The following is a 19,814-nucleotide window of genomic DNA, read 5'->3' as shown; positions in this document are numbered from 1 at the left end:
ATGTACTGGGGAAACAGAACCTGGGCAAAGCAGGGGAGAATGAACCTCAGTGGGTCAGAACACTGTGAGAGGCAGGAGTCTAAAATTCCTCACCCTGGCTGTGGGTGTTGGTGGCTGGCTCTACCATTCATTCAGCCATTTGGCTTCAGAACCCTGGGTACCCTCATCACCCAGTGGAGAGGATGCTATCTGAGTCATGCTTCTTTGGTCCACATCTTCTCTTTTCCAGTCCCACTTCAATCACCACAGCTCAGGCTGTAGTCATATCTAATCCCAAACCTTACCACAGCCTAACGATGGTTTGCTGACTCCATCCCAGCCTCACCCCTCCGAGGTGCTCCAAAGCACAGCTCGCAGCATACCTCTTGCCTTCTTGAAAACTCCGAGCATAAACTGCTGCCTCCTGACTCAGATTCAAACTGGTCCTGCTTTTAAGAAAGTGCATGCTCTGGCCCGCAACCTACATTTTCAAGCACTTGGGGTATTCCCCATCCCTCTTCTTACATCAAAATTCTACAGATCCTTTAAGGTCTAGTTTCCATTTGAGCCTCTTAATGAATCTTCCCCTAATCTATGAAGTATGCTCAGCCCTCTGGTCTCTTTCCTGTGATGATCCAAGTTTGCATCCTGGATGGTGACATGTGAATGGCAGGGGCTGCCAATCATTTTGTTTCTAGCCTACTTTCTTTGGTCCTCAGAACCAGAAGATCATGTGCACCTATGATAGTCAGTTTTATGTAGCAAGTGGGCTGGGCTATGGGACCCAGTTATTTATGCAAATATTAATTTAGTTGCTCTGAGGGTGTTTTATAGAAGTGGCCAATATCTACAATTAGCTGAATTTAAGTAAAAAGACTTTACCCTTGATAACGTGGATAGGCTTCATCTCCCCAAATGAAAGGCCTTAAGAGCAAAACTGAAGATTCCCTGAGGAAGAAGAAATTCTATCTAATACAGCAACATTAGCACCTGCTGGAAAGTTCCCAGACTGTCAGCCTCCACATTAATTCCAGACTTGCCTGCTCCCATAACTGCACAAGCCAAGTCCTTGAAATAAATTTCCTTTTATATGTATGATCTCTTGTTTCTGTTTTTCGGGAGAACCCTAATAATATGGTACCGCTTACATATTTTCAAAAATTGACAAAGATATATTATTGAATGAGGGAGATCCTGTATATTCAGGAATGCCACTGGGCTGTCAGGGATGATGGATTTCTTCAGATGGCCCCTGGCACACCAGAAACATGAGCATGGAGATTGATCTGTTTGGCTGCAAGCAGGGGAAAACCACTAAAACTAAGCAAGTGAATGGAGATTTGTTGGAAGGATATGAAGGTGCTCCCAGAAATTCCATGGCAGGAGGTAGAACAGGATCTTCTAGGAACCCGACATCTCTAGGCAGCTTCTTTCATCTCCCTGGTGATAATGGAGTTACACAGTGACTTTATCTTTCTATGAATCTCCTGCATTCTCAGTGGAAGGCCAAGCTGTACTTCACAGCCAATACATGGCCTCAAGATTCTGTGGCATTCAGGTCCTTGACCTCCACTTTGCAGTTCTCCAATTACAAACTCTCAGCACAGAGATTCAATTGCTGTGAGCCCGTCATCCACTCCTGGTCTATAACTATGGGCAGGGAGAGAAGAGTCATGTGACCCAGATGTGACCACGCTGGCCCTCCCCTTTTGTAGATGATGAAGGGGACCAATTTCATAAGAAGTGCTCCAAAATACATCTGCTGAAGACCTGATTACATTCTGTCCTATTCTGTTTGGGCTGCCATAGCAAACATCACAAACTGGGTGTCTTAAATAACAGAAACTGTGATTTCTCACAGTTCTGGAGGTTGGAATTCCAAGATCATGGTGTTGGAAGGCTTGGCTTCTCCTGAGGCCTCCCTTCTTGGCTTACAGATGGCCTGCATCTTGCATCTCTTCTGTATGCACACCTCCCCAGTGTCTCATCCTCTCCTAATAAGGACACAGAATACTCAATGAGGGCCTCAAGATATGACCCACTTAAACTTTCTCTCTTTAAAGTTCCCATATTTAAATTCATCACATGCTAAAGTACTGAGGGTTAGGACTTCAGCATGTGACTTTTGGGGGGAGAACTCAGTCCCTAACATACCCCTTCTGACAGAGGGACCTAAGAAATCTAAATTAACCAGAAGTCTCTCTCAGAGCAGGGACAATATTGTTTCATCAGATTTGTGTGAAGACTAAGAAGAAGATGACTATAAAACATAAACGATAGCGATTGTGATGATGACTTACTTTCTCCCAAATAGGCAGGGAGGGCGCCACTTCCTGTGTTTTCTCAGCATTCTTACTTCCTGTCAGATGGCTTTGCTCCTGCTCTTTTCTGTCACAGATTAATCAGGGTCACTGCATATTCACACCGTACAAGGAATAAGTGGGGAATTTTAAACATCAATTTTATTATACAGTCATGTTAATGGCCCATGAAATAACATGTGAGGAGCCCATTAAACATTGTGAAAGAGTTTCCATTTCTTAAAAATGAGGTAATATTAAGAAAGGCCAACATAATTCACTGCTGAAAGGGACAGGGGCTAACTTTCATCTTCAGACGCCCTTCTAAAAGAAACAATTTAAAACTCAGAATTTCTGAATAACCTGGGGAATTCTTCAGACTGGGTATTACCCCTCAACACTCTTCACCAAAAGTACTTAAGAGTTTATGTAAAAAAACACAAGAATAGTATTTCATAGCTTGTGGTTGAGATGAATTTTGATCCAAAATGATAACTCTTTTCTCTTTCATCAAATTCTCTTTTGGTCTTTTATTCATACTTCATTATAGGACCACAGTCTGTCAGTCCCTTAGAAAAGGCCTAACCGTAAATCCATAAACCACTTCCACTTAGATCCTCCTCCTAACCTGAGCTAACCCAGCCCTGCCCTATGCTTTCAGGAACCTCAGGCAACAATGGTTTCTAATACTTGCTGATGCATGAATATCTCACAGCCACCTATTCCTTTCTTCAGACTGTTTTATATATCATAGAGTCACAGCCCGTAATACCTTCCTCATCTGGCTTCCTGGACACCACACTCTTTTGGATTTCCTATCTCAGAGGCCAACCACTTTTGGGGAAACTTTGTTGGTTTCATATCTCCTTTACCCTTTTTCCCACTGTAGATCTCAAGACTGGATTTGGACTTCTATCCTTCTCTATGACCACTCTTGTGGTGCTTGCATCCAGTCTCTTAGATGTAAATATCATCTATATACTGACAACTCCTAGACTGAGCTCTCTCTGCTTGACTCTGCACTCATTCATCAGCTGACTACTGGGATGCCTAATGGGTATCTGAAATGTAATTTTCCCCAAATCAAACTCCCCATCTTCTCCCCACTGCCTGTCTTAATCAATGTCAACTGCATCCATCCAGTTGCTCAGGCCAAGAACTCTTGATACCCACACTCCCTGCCACCACCACCGCCAACTCATAGTCCTATAGCAAATCTTGCCAGCTCTACCTTCAAAATATTTCCAAGGCTTACCTCTTCTCACTACCTCACTGCCCACACTGGCCCAAGCCACCATCATTTCTGATTGTTCTGCTTGCTCACTCTTAGACTAAATTCTACATAGCAGCCAGAGGAATCTCTTTAAAACATAAGTCAGAACAAATCACTCCTCTACTCAACCCCTCAATGACTGCCATTTCACTGACAGCGAAAGCTAGAATCTGGAAAATGGCTCCAGAGCCCTTCAGGGTCTGGCCTTCCCTAAGCCACTCTCTGTTCCCATCTCTCCTCTCTCCTTCTTTGAGTCTTCTCTGTTATGCTCCCTTCTTCACTATTACTTCAACTATGCCAACCATCCTCCCCTCTGAATAGCTTTACTATTTTATCCAGGTAGGAGGCATTCCTCCTAGCAACCAAATGGATGGCTGTCTTCCTTACTACCTCCTAACGCCTTGCTGAAATGTCACCTTCTATATGAGGCCCTTCCTGACCATGCCATTTAAAATTACCGCCAATGCAGCCAGTCATAGTGGCACATGTCTGTAATCCCACAACTTTTAGAGGCTGAGGCAAGAAGACTGCAAATTTTAGCCCAGCCTGGGTAACTAAGCAACTTAGTGAGACCTTGCCCCAAAATTTAAATTTTTAGAAAAGGATTCGTGAGGATTAGAAAACCATTGCTCAGCACAAAGGCCCTGGGTTCAATACCCAGCGCTTCAAAAATACATACATACATGCATACATACACACACACACATACGTACATACATAAAATTACACCTAATTCACACCTGTAATCCCAGAACTCCGGGAGGCAGAGGCAGGAGGATTCCAAGATTGAGCCTAGCCCAGAATATGAAGTGACTTATCAAGACTCTGACTTAAAATATTAAAAAAACGAAGAAAAAGGGGGAGGGGTGCTGGGGATGTAGCTCAGTGCAAAGTCCCTGGTTCAAACCTCAAATTTTTTAAATTAATTAGATAAAAGTACAGCCAATTCCCCAATACCTACTAGTACTTTCTCTCCCTGTCCTAGCTGTGTTTTTCCATGACCTCAATCACCATCTGACTGCCTAGATATGATTTCTTCTTACGTGTTCTGTTTACATCTGTCTCCCCACTGGAATGTATCCCCAGGAGCACAAGACTTGTTCGTCATGTTCACTTCTGCATTTCCACCACCCCAAACAGTTTAATCTGTTCTATGAGTATATGAATGGTTGTTGCTGCTGTAAAATTCTTTAAAACACATCTAGTCCAATCACTTCATATTTCAGAGAAATACTGAAGCAAAACCAATGACAATTTGCTAAATATCACATAATTTGTTAATGGCAGAGTGGAGATTGGAACCCAGTTTTGCTGATTCCAGGTCCAGCTTTCCATCCAGCAAAACGTCATTTGTCTTTTGTCCAAATGGATTATAATTTGCAGTGACAGGTCACAGTATCAAATTTCTCTCTGTTCATTACACACCAGCACAGTTCAAAGTAATTGCAAATGATGAAAATACCCTAATTTCAGGGTCACTAAACCAGTGACAAATCTAAACAGTTAAGAGTACTATGAAGGGACTTTTTCCCACTGAACTTTTGAGTGTATGTGACTGATTTCTGAGTCAGATTATAATGCAGGAGATGACAGTAACAGCAATGATAACCCCCATTACTGACTGGCCATCAATGTCAGGTCTTCCATGTAAACAATCTCATTAAATCTTTAGAACACCCCTAAGGAAGATATTATTTCTATTCCTGTTTTACAAATGAGTAAATTGAGGCACAGAGACCAGAGCAACTTGTCCAACTCTGTAAAACTAATAAGCCATGTTTGCTTAACCTGAAGTGTGTGCTCTGCACCACGGCACTGTTCTGCCTCCCATACATAACTCCAAATTGACAAGAAATTTCAAAGGCCACTCAACAAACAAGAAGCATTCAATTCCAGGTTTCCTAATGTGGCCCAGCACCTGTTACTTCATTTTGGTTTCAGTGGAACAAGATGGGAAACTTTCATTGCCCTCTTAGAGGTAACCATTCAGCTAATCCATGTGCCACCTGGAAAATGCTGACCCCACAGCAAAATACTAAACCACTACCTCGGGCAATTAAATGTTAGGAAACTCACAGAGGTAGTGAGAAGAGTACTGAACTCTTCAATATTTATAGGGGAGTGAACAGACATAGGAGAGAGAAGACTGCCAGAAAGTGAGTGAGCCACCATTTATCAAGGTGTTAAGGGTCACAGTAGGCACTTTTGCAGGTATTATTTCATTTGTCACTTTAACAACCTTCTAAAGTAACTGTTAGTGTAATAGGATGCTCTTTCTACCAATGAAAAAACAGAGGTTGGAAAGGATCACTAACAAGGTACAGCTACCAGAGGAAGAGCCTGGCTTTAAGCACAGATTAACATGATTCCAAAGCCAGCAGGCATCTCTAATGTCTGCTGTAATAAGATCTAATTCTAGAGTGGGATTTGCCCTTGACTCAATTTCCTGCGCCTCAGTTTCACTGTACAAGAATGAGATATTATAGATTACATTATAGTATAGTAGAATATATTATAGTATATTAGATGCTTTCTAAGCTTTAACATTAATACCATTCTCGTTTTCACCCAGCAAGCAAAAACCCTTCAAGTCTTTAGGTGGATGGAAAAACTGAAGTCACTGGCATTCCCTAACAGGGAAGATAAGCATGGGAATGAGTAATTCGTTTAGTCCTATTGTGACATGTACAGCCATAAAAGCATGTATAAAACACAGAAGGAAGGGATGATTCATACCCTGTTGGTGGGCAACACAAACCCTTATAGACCTTTCAGTTTACAGAACAAAGGAAGTCACACAAACAGAGAGGGTCATCTTTGCCAAACTGCCAAGCTAGTGATGATCATTTCCATTCCACCTATCTCACTGCCTCCTCCTTCTTCATAGCTAACAAGGAGACGCTTGCAGAAATGGGTCATGAGATTGGAGAATTTGGAAGCCAGAAGGAAGGAAGGAGAAAAACATATTGTAGGGAGTTGAGCCCAGTCTTCCTATTGCACAGCAAGACCCCACTGCAGTGGTCCCCATGTCTACTGCCAGGCCTTGAATAAAGTCCACCCTATCATCTTTAAAATTAATACATATATATTAAAAGCACCATTAATGATGCTTGAGTGGGGTGGATTCCTACTGAAGGAAAGGCAGCTAGGGCAGGACCCACTGGCACAGAAAGTGTACTGGTGGAAGAGTAGTCACGGCATCTCTAATACTTCCCACTCTAGCCTTGGTCCGATGTTAGAGCCAGAGAACTTAGTGAAACCAGGAAAGGAAGACAGGGAAACTGACAAAGCAAAGTGAGACAAGAAGGCATGATGCAGAACTTGTAGCAGAACATTTATGGACTGTGGATTGTGCTAAGTTGAGACGGTGGACTACAGGCCCCTTATTAAGTGAGGAAGTCAATGCTGGCAACCCTATTATTACACTCTGGAACGATTTCAGAGCAGGGGTGGTTCACAGTGGGTTTAGCACTGGAACTTTCGTCAACAACTATGAAGTGGAAGAATGACAAATAGTTCTTCAGGATTGTGGATGGGAGGCCATCTGTATTCTGTATTCTCATTTTAGTGTAGATGTTGGTGTTTGAAATTCTGACAGCTGCCAGGAAACTGACCAGTGAGACTTAAAGAAATATCAGAATTTTATCCTTAAAGGATTTGTTCCCTCCTACACGTTGTTTAGGGGTGGAAATATCTGAGCATGTCTCTCCTTCCCATGGTCTGGGCAGAAAGCTCTGTGAAGAACACATGCCTACAGTAGAGAGAGATAAAAATCTGTTCAATGTTTAAAATAGATTTCATTTATGACTCATATTTATATAAGTTCACTCCACCACATTTTAAACTACTTCTGTGTGTTTCAGCATCAACAGAAATTAGAAATGTATAAATGATGCAAAAAATATCTTAAGGATTAAATAAGAAACCTTGAACCAATGAGGCGGAGGAAATGGTAGATGATCAGAATATATTAGAAAGAGGCTGCAGCTGACCTATGGCCCAGTGCCTTCCCAGGGAGACCTAGTGCTGCCCATCCCTAAGGCTGGAGGACACTTCCAGGTACCCTGGCTGCTTCATGCAAGAATGAAGCCTTCCTTCTCAGTGAGGCCTAAATAGCACCTCCTTACATAGCTGGATCAACCGAGGAACACATTAACCACCTTTTTAAATGTACAGTTCCAGGTCATGCTCTAGAAAATGCCCAACCTTCCGCTTTGTTTTTGACACATCCCAACTGAGAGGTGAAATCCATGATTGGTCCACATTAGCTCAGCCTTTTTCATAACAAAACTGTATGCTTTGGCTAGGACTACATAACAAAACTGAGTGGTTTAAGCCACAGAAAACAATGGTCTCACTGTTCCAGAGGCTGGATATCAGAGGCCTAGGTATCAGTGGGCTGTGCTAACTCTGAAGGTGCCAGAACAGAGCTGACTCTGTTCCAGGCCTCTCTTCTAGAGGCTGGTAGTTCCTTGGCTTGTGGCAGCACCACTCCAGTCTTCACCTGGCATTCCTGTTTTTATGTATCTGTGTCCAGACTGCCCCTTTCTATAAGGACATCAGTCATATTACATTAGGGCCCATCTACTCCAGGATGACCTCATTTTAACTAATTACATTTGCAACAGCCCTATTTCTAAATAAGGTCATACTCTACAGATTAGAACTTCAACAACATAGGAATTTTCAGGAAAGGGGTAACAATTAGCCCAATATAAGAACATTGCATTTATTTCTTACTTCAAGAATCGTTTAAAGTTCACAAGATAAACTCACCAGAATAAAAAGATCAGTGTTTCTGTTTTACAGAAAAAAAATGTATCATAAGTTCTCAGAAATAAGATACAAAGGAGGCCCCAGGCCCCAGTATATTAGTAAAATTACAATTCAATAACCCTGCCTACACTAGGTAATAAATGTTATCAGCATGTTTAACAAAAAGAAAAAGGTTAAACTGTGTTTTGACACAATGTCTAAACATAAGTGTCAAGTCTGCAAACTATGGCCTGTAGGTCATATCTAGCTGTCTGTTTTTGTAAATAAAGTTTTATTGGAACTCAGCCTCACATATTTATTTTTTGCCGAGATCAGCAGAGCTAAGGCATTCCAATACAGTCTTTGTGACCCACAAGGCCTAAAACATTAATTACCTTGTCCTTTACAGAAAAATGTTTGCCAATGTCTGAGGCAAAATAATGCAGTGCTTAGAAAAACAGCAGTGGTAGAGAAAAGGGAAATTCTAACGGAGTAACATAACATAGCTGGTAGAGCTCATCGGGGGCCTGAGGATAAATTAGTATGTGGGATTGTATAAAACTCATCAGAATTGAGCTGCCTCCCTCCAACAGGCTGAAGGGCAAAGTCTTCAAAGTCTATTTCTGGGGGAAGAAGTGTTCGGGTCAGAAAGACACCAGATTCCTCTTTTTCTCCAGCAATAGAAGGTACATATTCTGTTGGTCACAAGCAAGGCAGTTCTTAGATTCAAAAACCTTTTGCCCACAGATTCATGTCTAATAAAACAGCTCACCTAGCTTGGGCTTGCCAAGGGAAACCTGGTCCTTGGCTCTATGACTCCCTTGAAGGTCTAAGTCCCAATACTCCGGCCACCGTCCTGAACACTCGGTGGTGCTCAGAGCGTGCTTTTCCCCAGGGTTGTGAAATGAGGAAAATAAAGTCAGGCCTTCACAGCATTGTTTTATTCCACTCATGATACTACCCTTTCTTCTAGACAATGGTCTCCACGTTTAGGGTCTGAAAATGTGCCATCATGAATGCAATGAGGAGGAGGAAGCTGGTACCCAGCTTATTTATTCCTCATGTCCCCATTTAACCAAATAAGTTTACAGCCCAACTCACTGTGGAAAATTTACAAGGTCTAATTACTTAAACATATAAGAGGTGTTACTCTGGGCAGGTCCCTTGGGGACAACCACTGTACTACATAAGGCACCAGCCATGGAGAATGGGAGCTCTCAGTTGACTTGTCTCTAGCAAACATTGTTAGTAGCTGCAGTCCACTTCTGTGTGGTCACCTCCTTTGCCTGTAAGTCTCAGAAACTGACTAGGGTTAGCTGAAGTGAAAGAAAGAAAATAGGCACCCCCATCACCAAACTGGAAAGGACAGGAGTGGACTTAGCCCCAGGGACCACAAGCCCCCGACTACTCCCTTCCCCAGTTCTTTGTCCCCTCTTCACTGCATCCTCCAACCTCATTCCCTCCCACAGCAGGGGACACAGCTGTTAACCACCCTGGGTTTACTTCTCTGCATCTTTGGAGCCCTCAAAGGACAAAATTACAATGTAGGGACAAGGATGTAGCAGAGTGGTAGAGTACTTGCCTGGTATGTACAAGGCTTTGAGCTCTAACACCATAAGGAAAAAATAACACACACACACACACACACACCATTTAAACTCTTCAATCAGCTTTATTTTTGATTCTAGAATTGGGCAACACTTCATTCCATAAAACAGAACAAGTATTCTGATAGGGTGACCAGAGAAAGTTGATTTACAGTTAGGTTTTTGTTGGTTTTTTTGAGGTTGATTTATAGATAGAAAAGGTTTAGAAGAAAACAAAAAAAAACCCCATAAAGTGAAGCTGTCATTTTAAAGTTACTTTCCATGTAAAGTGGGGAAAAGAACGTAACAAAAAATGACTGGTTAACATCCAGTTTCTTAAGTTAGCTTTTTTTTGCTATGAAGGATTAATGCAAAGGGAGCGCCACTGTGATGCCAATTTGCCAAAAGAAACTAGCCAGTTTGGGAAACTCAGCTAATGCCTTTCTTTTTTTTTTCCCCCATTAAGTTTATTGGTACATTTTCGGTATAAAATGCAGTTACATTCATCATTGGGATATTGTACCTTTACATGAGTATCTTGGTTATTTTTTTCCCCTTCCCTTGCCCTCCACCCCCTCCACCCTTCTCTATTTGCAAAGACCTTGTTTCTATTTTTTTTCCTCTTCTCATATTTTTCCCTTTCCCTTTTATCCCTTCCCCTAACCCTCCCAATTCCCCTGGTCTTTTAGACCTTTTCTTCCTGTTACACAATATCGGTTACACATTTTTTAAATGATAATATTAAGATCTAGGAGACATTACCACAGATTTTACAGAATTTAAAAGGATATAGAAAGCATATTACAAAAATCTTTTTTGAAATAAATTTGACAACTTCTAAGAAGTACCTTGGAAGACAAATTAATGAAACTCTGAGAGAAATATAAAATTTGAATAGCACCTATTAAAGAAAGTATATTCCTAGCTTGAAAACCTACCTATATGACAACAACAGGCTCATAAACATTTTAACTGATAAATTATATCAAACAATTAAAGCAGAAAAACGAAGGAACACTTCTCCCCTCATCTTAGGAACTCAACATCGTGCCAATCCTAAAACTGGATAAAGATAATAGAAGAAAAAAGTATGAACATAGAAATTTGTTTAGGAAGTCAGATCTGGCAGGATGGAGAAAGTGGTTTTGTTATAGGGATGGCAGTGTTGGTTCAGCTTTGGAAGATCCACCCCCAAAAGTCATCATTTTAACAAAGGAAAGGAAAAAGCCATATGATCCTGTCACTAGTTGGAGAAAAAGTACTGGACTAAATTCTACAGCTGTTCATGGTAAAAGCTATCAGGAGACTAGAAGTAGAACAGAAATTTCTCAACAGATTAAAGACATGTACTCCATACTTCCAGCGAGAATGCCTTATATAATTGGAGAAGATACAATGCTTTCTCCTTCAGGTGGGGAACAAGGGCAGATATGCTTACTCTTTATCTGTCCATTAAACTTTGAAACCTAGTCCCCAGCAAAATAGTCTGGCAATAAAATGACACAATTAGGATAGGATTGGCACAGCAGAAGCAAAATCTTTGTATGTAGATGAAATGATCATCTACAGAGAAAATACTAAGAAATCTCTAGGAGCCCCTAGAACTTGCACTTGAATTTAGCAGGATTAGAAAACACAAGGTATATATAAAAATTCAGGTCTGTGTACACTTGCTATAAATGAAGAATTGGATGCTGAAATTTAAAAGTTATGTAGGAGTACAAAGGACCTAGAAAAGTTAAAAACAAAAACAAAAACAGTGTTGGAAGACATTTAGTACCTAATTTTAAGACTTCTTCTAAAGCTACAGTAATCAAGGCAGTGTTGGTGTAAGGAAAGACATATAGATCATTGGAATAAAACAGAGAATCTAGAAATAGAACCACACATACACGGTCCACTGAGTTTTGAAAGATTATTTAACAGCATTTTATAAAATATAAACTCAATTCAAGAGCCGAGGAAGAGATAGTGTTTTCAGCAAATGGCACTAGAACACCTGGTATCTGTATATAGAAAATTAACCTCAACCCTTTTTTTCCATACATGAAAATAACTTGAAGGGATCTATGAACCTAAATAAGAAAGCCTAAAAGTATAAAACTTTAAGAAGAAATTATAAGAGAAAATATTTATGAATTCAGGGTAGGCAAGAACTACCCAGGATACAAAAAACATGATGTATGAAAGAAAAAAATTGATAAATGGGATTCCATCAAAATTCAAAACTTTAAATGACATCATTAAAATGAAAAGTAGTCCTTAAACAGACCATATTTACAATACATATAACCTATGACCAGAATATATAAAGAATTCTTACAGCTCATTAATAAACAACCCAATTAAAATGTAGACATAAGAAGATGATAAATAGCCAGTATAGCACAAGGAAAGGTGTACAACTCTAGAATCAGAAAAATACTAATGAGTACAATAATAAGATTGAATTATACACTCATTAGGGAGATGAAGTTAAAAGTTTTAAAAGTCTTGTCACGACTTTTTCTTTTTGTTGGATTCTCCCCCTTTGCATTTAATTTGTCACGCCCAATGGATTCATTCTGCTGGGTTTCCTGGGGTTGTGATCCTCATTGTCTTTTCCTAGGGTATTGTCTAACATTTTTTGGAGTGCCGGTTTGGTATTCGTGAAGTTCCTGAGGTGCTCTTTGTCATGAAAGTATCTTATTTCTCCATCAATTTTGAAAGATAGTTTTGCAGGGTACATCAATCTGGGTTGGAGGCTGTTTTCCTTTAGGGCTTGAAATACATCACTCCAAGCTCTTCTTGCCTTGAGGGTTTGCATTGAGAAGTCTGCTGTGATTCTGATGGGCTTTCCTTTGTATGTGATTTGTTTCTTTTCTCTCACAGCTTGTAGAATTTTGTTCTTCTGTTGGATTTCTGGAATCTTAACTATTATATGCCTATGTGTAGATTGTTTTTGATCAAGGCTATTTGGAGTCCTATATGCCTCACTTGTCTGTATGTCAAGTTCTTTTCCCCTCCTTGGGAAGTTTTCTGCCATGACTTCTGTGAACAGCTTTTTGATGTCATCTGCACTCTCTCCTGTTTCTTCATTGACCCCAATCAGTCTTATGTTATTCTTCTTTGCATTGTCTAGCAGCTGCTGGATTGATTTCTCATGTTACCTTACAATTTTAAAGCAATTTTTCTTTTCTTGTTCACTAATTGCAATCTTATTTTCTATATGTGAAATTCTATCCTCACTTTGGTTCATTCTGCTGTGCAGACTTTCAATGGAGTTTTTAATCTCTTGGAAATCTGTTTGTATCGGTTTTATGGATCCCATTTGTTTCCTATGTTGGAATTCCATCATGTTCCTCAGATCCTCTATTTTTTTATCTGTGTCCTCTCTAGATTTATTAATCATGTCTTGCACCATGAGCAAAATCTTTGCTGTTATCTGAGTAATTATTTCTGATTTCATTTCTCCCAGATCCTCTTTTGTTGCCAGTTCAGAGAGTCCAGGTGGTTGATTATGAGATTATTCCATCTTGTTTCCCTTTGGGGTTCCTGTAGGTGATCCAGAAGTCTGTTTTTGAGACTTGTTTACATGTCTTCTCATTTCCACGGGGGTGGGGGGGGTGCTTCTGGCACCCACGCGGCTCACCTTCTCTGCCCTAGGAGCCTGGGATGGAGGCAGGGAGCTTCTTTCTGGGTTCTGGGACCGGCTGAGCTTCAGCTAATGCCTTTCTAATCTTGACTTCTCAGAAGGTCAGAAAGTTAGGTGCATTCCCCAGCTTGATGCTGTGGAACTTTAGCATGAGCAACTCCATCTTGATTTTTAGCTTGGTCTGCTGGGGCCCAGTGGAGGAGCTCAGTATAAAATAATGGTCAACTATAATTTTTATAACAGAAAAAAAAGTGATGGCTTTAGTTAGCTTTGGTTGAAAACTCCCAGAGACTGGTGTGGCTTGGATGACATACATACTCCCTAACCAAAGGCTAGTTAGTGGTGGCCCAGATAATTCCCATGGCCCCTCCTTCATTTGCTCAGATCTTTATACAAACGTCCCTTTCTCAGTAAGGCTTTCCCTGGCCACCCCATCTAAAACTGCAACCCTCACTCCCTAAATCAATCACTATTTCCCTTTCTCCTGCTCTGGTTTTTCCCACATCACCTACCTCTAATATAGAATTTACTAATTAGTTAAGATTCTCTAGCTCCTCCTCCTATACTGTAAGCACCATAAGCCAAGGCTTGTCTGTTCTGCTTAATATACGCCAGTGTCTACAACAGTGCCTGGCACACAGGGCTCAAGAAATATTTGCTATGGAATGAACAATGAAAGATCTGGACTGTTAGTCTCCCCTCACTAGACTGTAATGTCTCATTAGAGCAAGGATTTTGGAATTCATTCTATTAGTTTGGTTTTGGGGTCCCCCGCTCCCCAGACAACAGATAAATTCCAGGGCCTAGAACAGTGCCTCACACCCAGAAGACCCTCCCTGAGTGTTTGTTGACCTGAAGAATCAATGAAACCATGGGTCCTTGTTAGTGATCCATCACAGCACTCTACTTCCATGGCTACAGCAATCCATTTATGCACTTTCCAGAGGTGGAGTTCTGCTATGGCCAATAAATATCCACTGTGCTTTCCTAACATGGAGTGAAGAAGAACCTAAATGTAAAAGCTTAATACTGTGTAAAGTTACAGCTGGGTACAAAGCAATGAGACATGGTTGCCTGCATAAGGACAGTGAGAATGAATACCATCAAGCCAGAGTTGACAACTACACTTGAAGTAAAACTCCAGGCTTTAACACTATTCTGTGATCTTATGGATGCTATTTGCAGCATGACAGGATCTGAACTTTTCTTGACCTTACATTTTAAGGAAAATGCAGGTTTCAACTGATGACCAATATTAAGGGCTGTGTTTCTCTGGATGTGTATTTGCCCTCATACCTTCTACATTACAGATTTGTTCAACCATTTTTTAAACCTTTCATATGCAAACCTTCTATTACACCAAACCTTTGATCTTCCCACATTCTGAATCTCTCCATAGGACTTGTTACCATGGAGATGATCACATATACCTCCATTAATTGTGTAAACAGCACACAGTTCTGTCCATCTTAATCTCACCAGTAGGCAGTTTCATTTTTCTCTTTTACACTGTAAGTTTTGATCTTATCTTAGGTGAATTTAGAGCACCATGCTTAAAGACTCAGACGTTTCAAGTCAACAATGAAATTATATTTCTCTTGATGAATTAACTAGCCTCCTAATTCAATATTCAATTAATTCAGGTGTGGAAGAGACCAACTTTAACAAGCTAGAACCTGAATTCACAAGGAGATCAGAGTTTCAATTTCAATTTAATTATCTGAAACTTAGGACTGCCTTATTAAAATTAAGATGACAAAAAATTTTTTAAATTAAAAGTATTCCCCAGGAACAGAATCTGAAGAATAATAGTTCTTAATGCAGTTCTAAAATAGTTCTTAAGGCAGCCAAACAGCCCAGAATGTTTATTGTTCTTATTTATTCTTGATTAAGGCTGCCAAATAAAATACAATATTTAAGACATATTCCTACTTAAAAATTATTTGTGCTTTATCAGAAATTCAAATTTAACTGGGCTTTCTGTGTTTTTATTTGCTAAGTCTGGCAACTCTATTTTTGAGACTCAACTTTTTCCTAGTTACCAGGAAAAGTAAAGGAGTCTATTAGAAGAAGGAGAAATGCCACCCAGAACCAGGGGGTGAAGGGTAAACAGTGTCAGTTCAGATCTTGGATGCTGGTTCCTTAGCACAATATAGGATCCCTAAAACTTGGCCTAGTAATTAAGACTCTAGATCCAGTGTCATGCAGGATAGAGTGGGGAATATTGTTGCTAAGACCTAGTGACTTTCTTCTCACCTCACTGAGCAGTTTCCTGATGCATCATACTGTCACTCTTCTAATCCAAGTACTAGAAATCCCACAAAAATTCTCTTAGGTTCCTTCTCCTGTTTAGCTCTGAAGTAGTATCAAGAAGTCCTAACTTTTTTTTTCAATACTGGGGATTGAATCCAGGCCTTTCACACTGAGCTCCATCCCCAGCACACTTTTATTTTTGAGATAGGGTCTTGCTAAGTTGCCCAAACTGGACTCACATTTGGCAGTTCTCTTGCCTCAACCTTCCAAAGTCCTGGGATCAGCTTTTACTCTAATTCAATGAATGATCTTGGGTAAGATTCTGAAATTTTCTGGCCCTCTTTGAGCTCCCTTTCATTTTTCATCCATAAAATGAGAATAGCACAGGCTCTGTGTTGCTGTTCCCAAGTGAGACCATCTATAAGGTTATAAAATGATGTTACTGTTAAGACAGCATACTCAAGTATCACATGCAAATGGGTGGTATTATTACCATCTGCCGTGATCTCCACAGGCAGCACGGTCCTGTGTGCAACCAGAAAGACAGTTTGGGAATGGGGATGAGCTGCCTATCCGAACAGAAAGGCCCCTCCCATATGAAATTCAAGTCTTCCAGGGGAGCCAACAGGTCTTGGGTATTATCAAGGAGAGCACAAAGACACGGAGGCAGCAACCCAGCTGGCTCTAGGACTGCACTCTGGGAGGGTCGAGGGACTAACAGCTGCCATCCTCCCCGGAAAAGCCTGCCTATAAAGCCACCAAATTGCACCTCAGCAGGGTGTGTTGAAGTAATTACAGTCACTGCAGTGAAACCAGATCACGTTTCAAACCACTGACCAAGTCCCTGGTTCCCAGATCCCTCTGGAAACAACAGATTATGGAGAAAAAAAGAGAGAAAAATTGTCTTACCCCATTACACTTAGAAAAGGAGGAAGAGGCTAGAGGAGAGATTGTTCCTGCTTCTAAGTTTTATAAGGTTATTGCTGTGTTACACAGAAGAGTTGAAGAAGGACATGTAAGGTGCTGCCAGCTGATGCTTGAACTCAGAGGTCTTTGTGGCCTTTATCATCTGAGGCTAAGGTTCTGGCTGGAATGCCAGATGAATTTCCAATGCAAGTAAGAGGTTTTAGGAACATCTGGCCAGCCCCTGGCTTCAGGCTCATCTGCCTTCCACATGGCTTCCCTAATTTTCTGCTTTATTTTCTCTTTATTCAAGTTTAGTCATAGCGGTGATCTGGGGAAAGTATATGCTTGTCTACTACCACATGTCATATGAAAGTTTGTCTCTTATTTTTCATTTAAAATATGAAATAACATTCATAGCTCCCAATTAAAAAGAAAGAAAAAAAAATCTGGGGACTAGGACTGTAGCTCAGTGGTAGGGTGATTACCTAAAATGTGTATGGCCCTGGGTTCAATCCCCAGCACCATAAAAAAAGGACATATGCTTAAAAATTGACATTAATATTAACCCCTGATCAATCTAACTTGAATTATATATTTCTTTTTTTATTTATCTTATAAAATTTACCATCTTAAGTACTTCTAAGTGTACAGGTTAAAAGTGTCAAGTACATTCACACTGTTAACCAATCTCAAGAACTCTTTCATCTCTTTTATCTGAAAATCTCTACCATAAAACAACTCCCTTTCCCCTTAGCTCCTGGCACCCACCATTTTGTTTCATTTGATATTCCAAGCACTTCCAGTAAGTGGGATCATGCAGTATCTGCCTTGAGGATTGGCTTATTTCACTTAGCATTGCATCTTCAAGGTTTACCCATTTTGTAGCGTATGTCAGAATTTCCTTCCTTTTTAAAACTGAATAATATTCCAATGCATTACACCACATTTTGTTTATCCATTCATCCATTATTTTAGTCAACTTCCCCTCGCCAAGACACAATACCTGATATTATCGCTACTTAAAGGAAGATAGGTTTACGCTGACTCCCAGATTTAGAAGTTTCAGTCCATGGGCTGCAGGCTTCAAGGCAGAAATGGCATGGAAGTAGGACCTGGTGCAGAGGAAAGCTGCTCATATCATGGAAGCAGAGAGCGAAGGGAGGAGTTGAGGAGGGAAATAAACCCTTCTGGATCACAGCCCCAGGGACCTACCTCTAACCAGGCCTCAACCCCTCAGTACACTCAGCTTCTGTGATGAGTACAGCACACCCATGACCCAACCACCCTCAAAAGCCCTGCCTCTGAGTGCATGTGTGTTTTGGGGGACATTCCATATCCAAATCACAACATCAGTTGACTTTTAGGTTACTTCTACCTCTTGGCTATTGTGAATAATGGTGCTACAAACAGGAGTGTACAAATATCTCCTTAACACTCTGCTTTCAATTCTTTAGGGCATATACCTGGAACTGGAATTGCTGGATCATATGCTAATTCTATTTCCAATTCTTTATGGATCTGCCATACTGTTTCCCACAGAAGATGCATATGTTACATTCCCACCAACAGTGTACAAGGATTCCAATTTTTCCAAACCCTTCCTCGCTGCGTGCTGAGGTTTTCTGCTGTTTTTCGTTTTGGTTCATTTGTGGTACCGGGGATAGAACTCAGGACCCTGCACTTGCAAGGCAGGCATGGTGCCACTGAGCTAAATCCCTGGCCCTTTTGCTGTTGTTTTTGATAGTTGCCAACCTAATGAATATAAGGTGGTATTTCACCATGGCTTCGACTTGCATTTCTGTCAGTGACAGTGATCTCTTCCTGTGCTTTCTGGCCATTTTTATTTTTTTTGCTGGAGAAATGTCTTATTTAATATTGTGCCCACATTCTGCTTTTTCATCAGGTTGTTTGTTCTCGTGCTGAGTTATAAACACTTTTTATAAATTCTGTATGTTGGCCTCTTATCAGAATCATGATTTGCAAATGTTTTCTTTCATCCCATAGGCTTCTTTCCCACCCTGTTGATTGTGTCCTTTGATGCACGGAAGTTATTAATTCTGATGTGCATGTACTCCTTTTAAAGGGCAATATATAATATATATGATACCCTGAGTACACACATATACATATAAATACATACGTACATAATTCTACTTTAGTATACATTGATTTAAGACATGAGTCTTAGTTTTTCTCCGGCATTTCTAAAATTTTTTTAACCACAAATTATCAAAGTCTAGGAGTAGAGTCATCATAAAACCTATAGTCATATGTATATTTCTCTCAAAAAGCAAATTCCAGGAAACTTCTCCAAAGTCCTTTTTTTTTAATGATTTTTGAGACAGGGTCTTGCTATGTAGTTCAGGCTGGCCCTGTACTCACTATGTAGCCCAGGGTGCTCTCAAACTCAACAATCCTCCTGCCTCAGCCTCCCCAGTGCTGGGATTACAAGCATGTGCCAACATGCCTTTCTCCAAAGTCCTTTCTTATATACAGCTGGCAGCTTCCCCACCCCCTCCTTAAATTCAGGAAATTATTCCCACTTAGTATGACAATATACCCAGCAGGGGTAATTCTTAAACACTGTTATCAATCAGTGTAAGTGAAGTGCTATAAAGGAAAGTAAGGGGTTTTTTAAACAACTGATTATCAATTTATTAAAAGAGCTGCCAGGAAAGTAAGTTTTTTACATGGGAAAAGGAAGGAGGAAGGGCCTAAACCAAGGAGTTGGAGAAGAACTAACCTTGGGATAGAAACTAACAGTGAGAGCTGAACCTTACGTGGTACTTACAGTGCAAAGCATTGCTCTGAGTGCTTTGTATGTATGAACTCAGAGATGGGAACAAACATTTCTATTTACAATAAGAAAACAGAGACATAGGGGTTTAAAATAACCTATTTAAAACCACTCAGGTATTAGATGCCTTTTTTATTTTTTAAGAAATGAGGTCTCACTATATTGCCTAGCCTGATCTTGAATTCCTAAGCTCATGGGCTCCTTCTACCTCACCCTCTAACTAGCTGGGCTACAGGCATGTGTCACCATATCTGGCTAGATTACACAGCTGAAAAATGATTTAGCTAATAAGTGGTCTACCATCAGTAAGTGTAATCATTTTTCTCCCAAG

General features: G+C 40.5%; 1 protein-coding gene across 1 annotated transcript in view; it reads left to right on the top strand.

Moving 5' to 3' along the window:
- Positions 1-18,635, top strand: part of LOC147826206 (uncharacterized) — a 39,058-nt gene extending 20,423 nt beyond the window's left edge. The window contains exon 4 of the mRNA XM_087181685.1: positions 18,141-18,635. Within this exon, the coding sequence (XP_087037811.1) occupies positions 18,141-18,302 (162 nt within the window). The 3' untranslated portion in view covers positions 18,303-18,635. The remainder of the gene's footprint in view (positions 1-18,140) is intronic.
- The last annotated feature ends 1,179 nt before the right edge of the window (positions 18,636-19,814 follow it).

Source organism: Heterocephalus glaber, unplaced genomic scaffold (genome assembly GCF_053883595.1).
Source record: "Heterocephalus glaber isolate CG9 unplaced genomic scaffold, H.glaber_assembly_v1.0 deba00001472, whole genome shotgun sequence".
NCBI lineage: Eukaryota > Metazoa > Chordata > Mammalia > Rodentia > Bathyergidae > Heterocephalus > Heterocephalus glaber.
The sequence above is the reverse complement of the archived record's forward strand: the minus strand, read 5'-3'. Positions and strand labels throughout refer to the sequence as shown.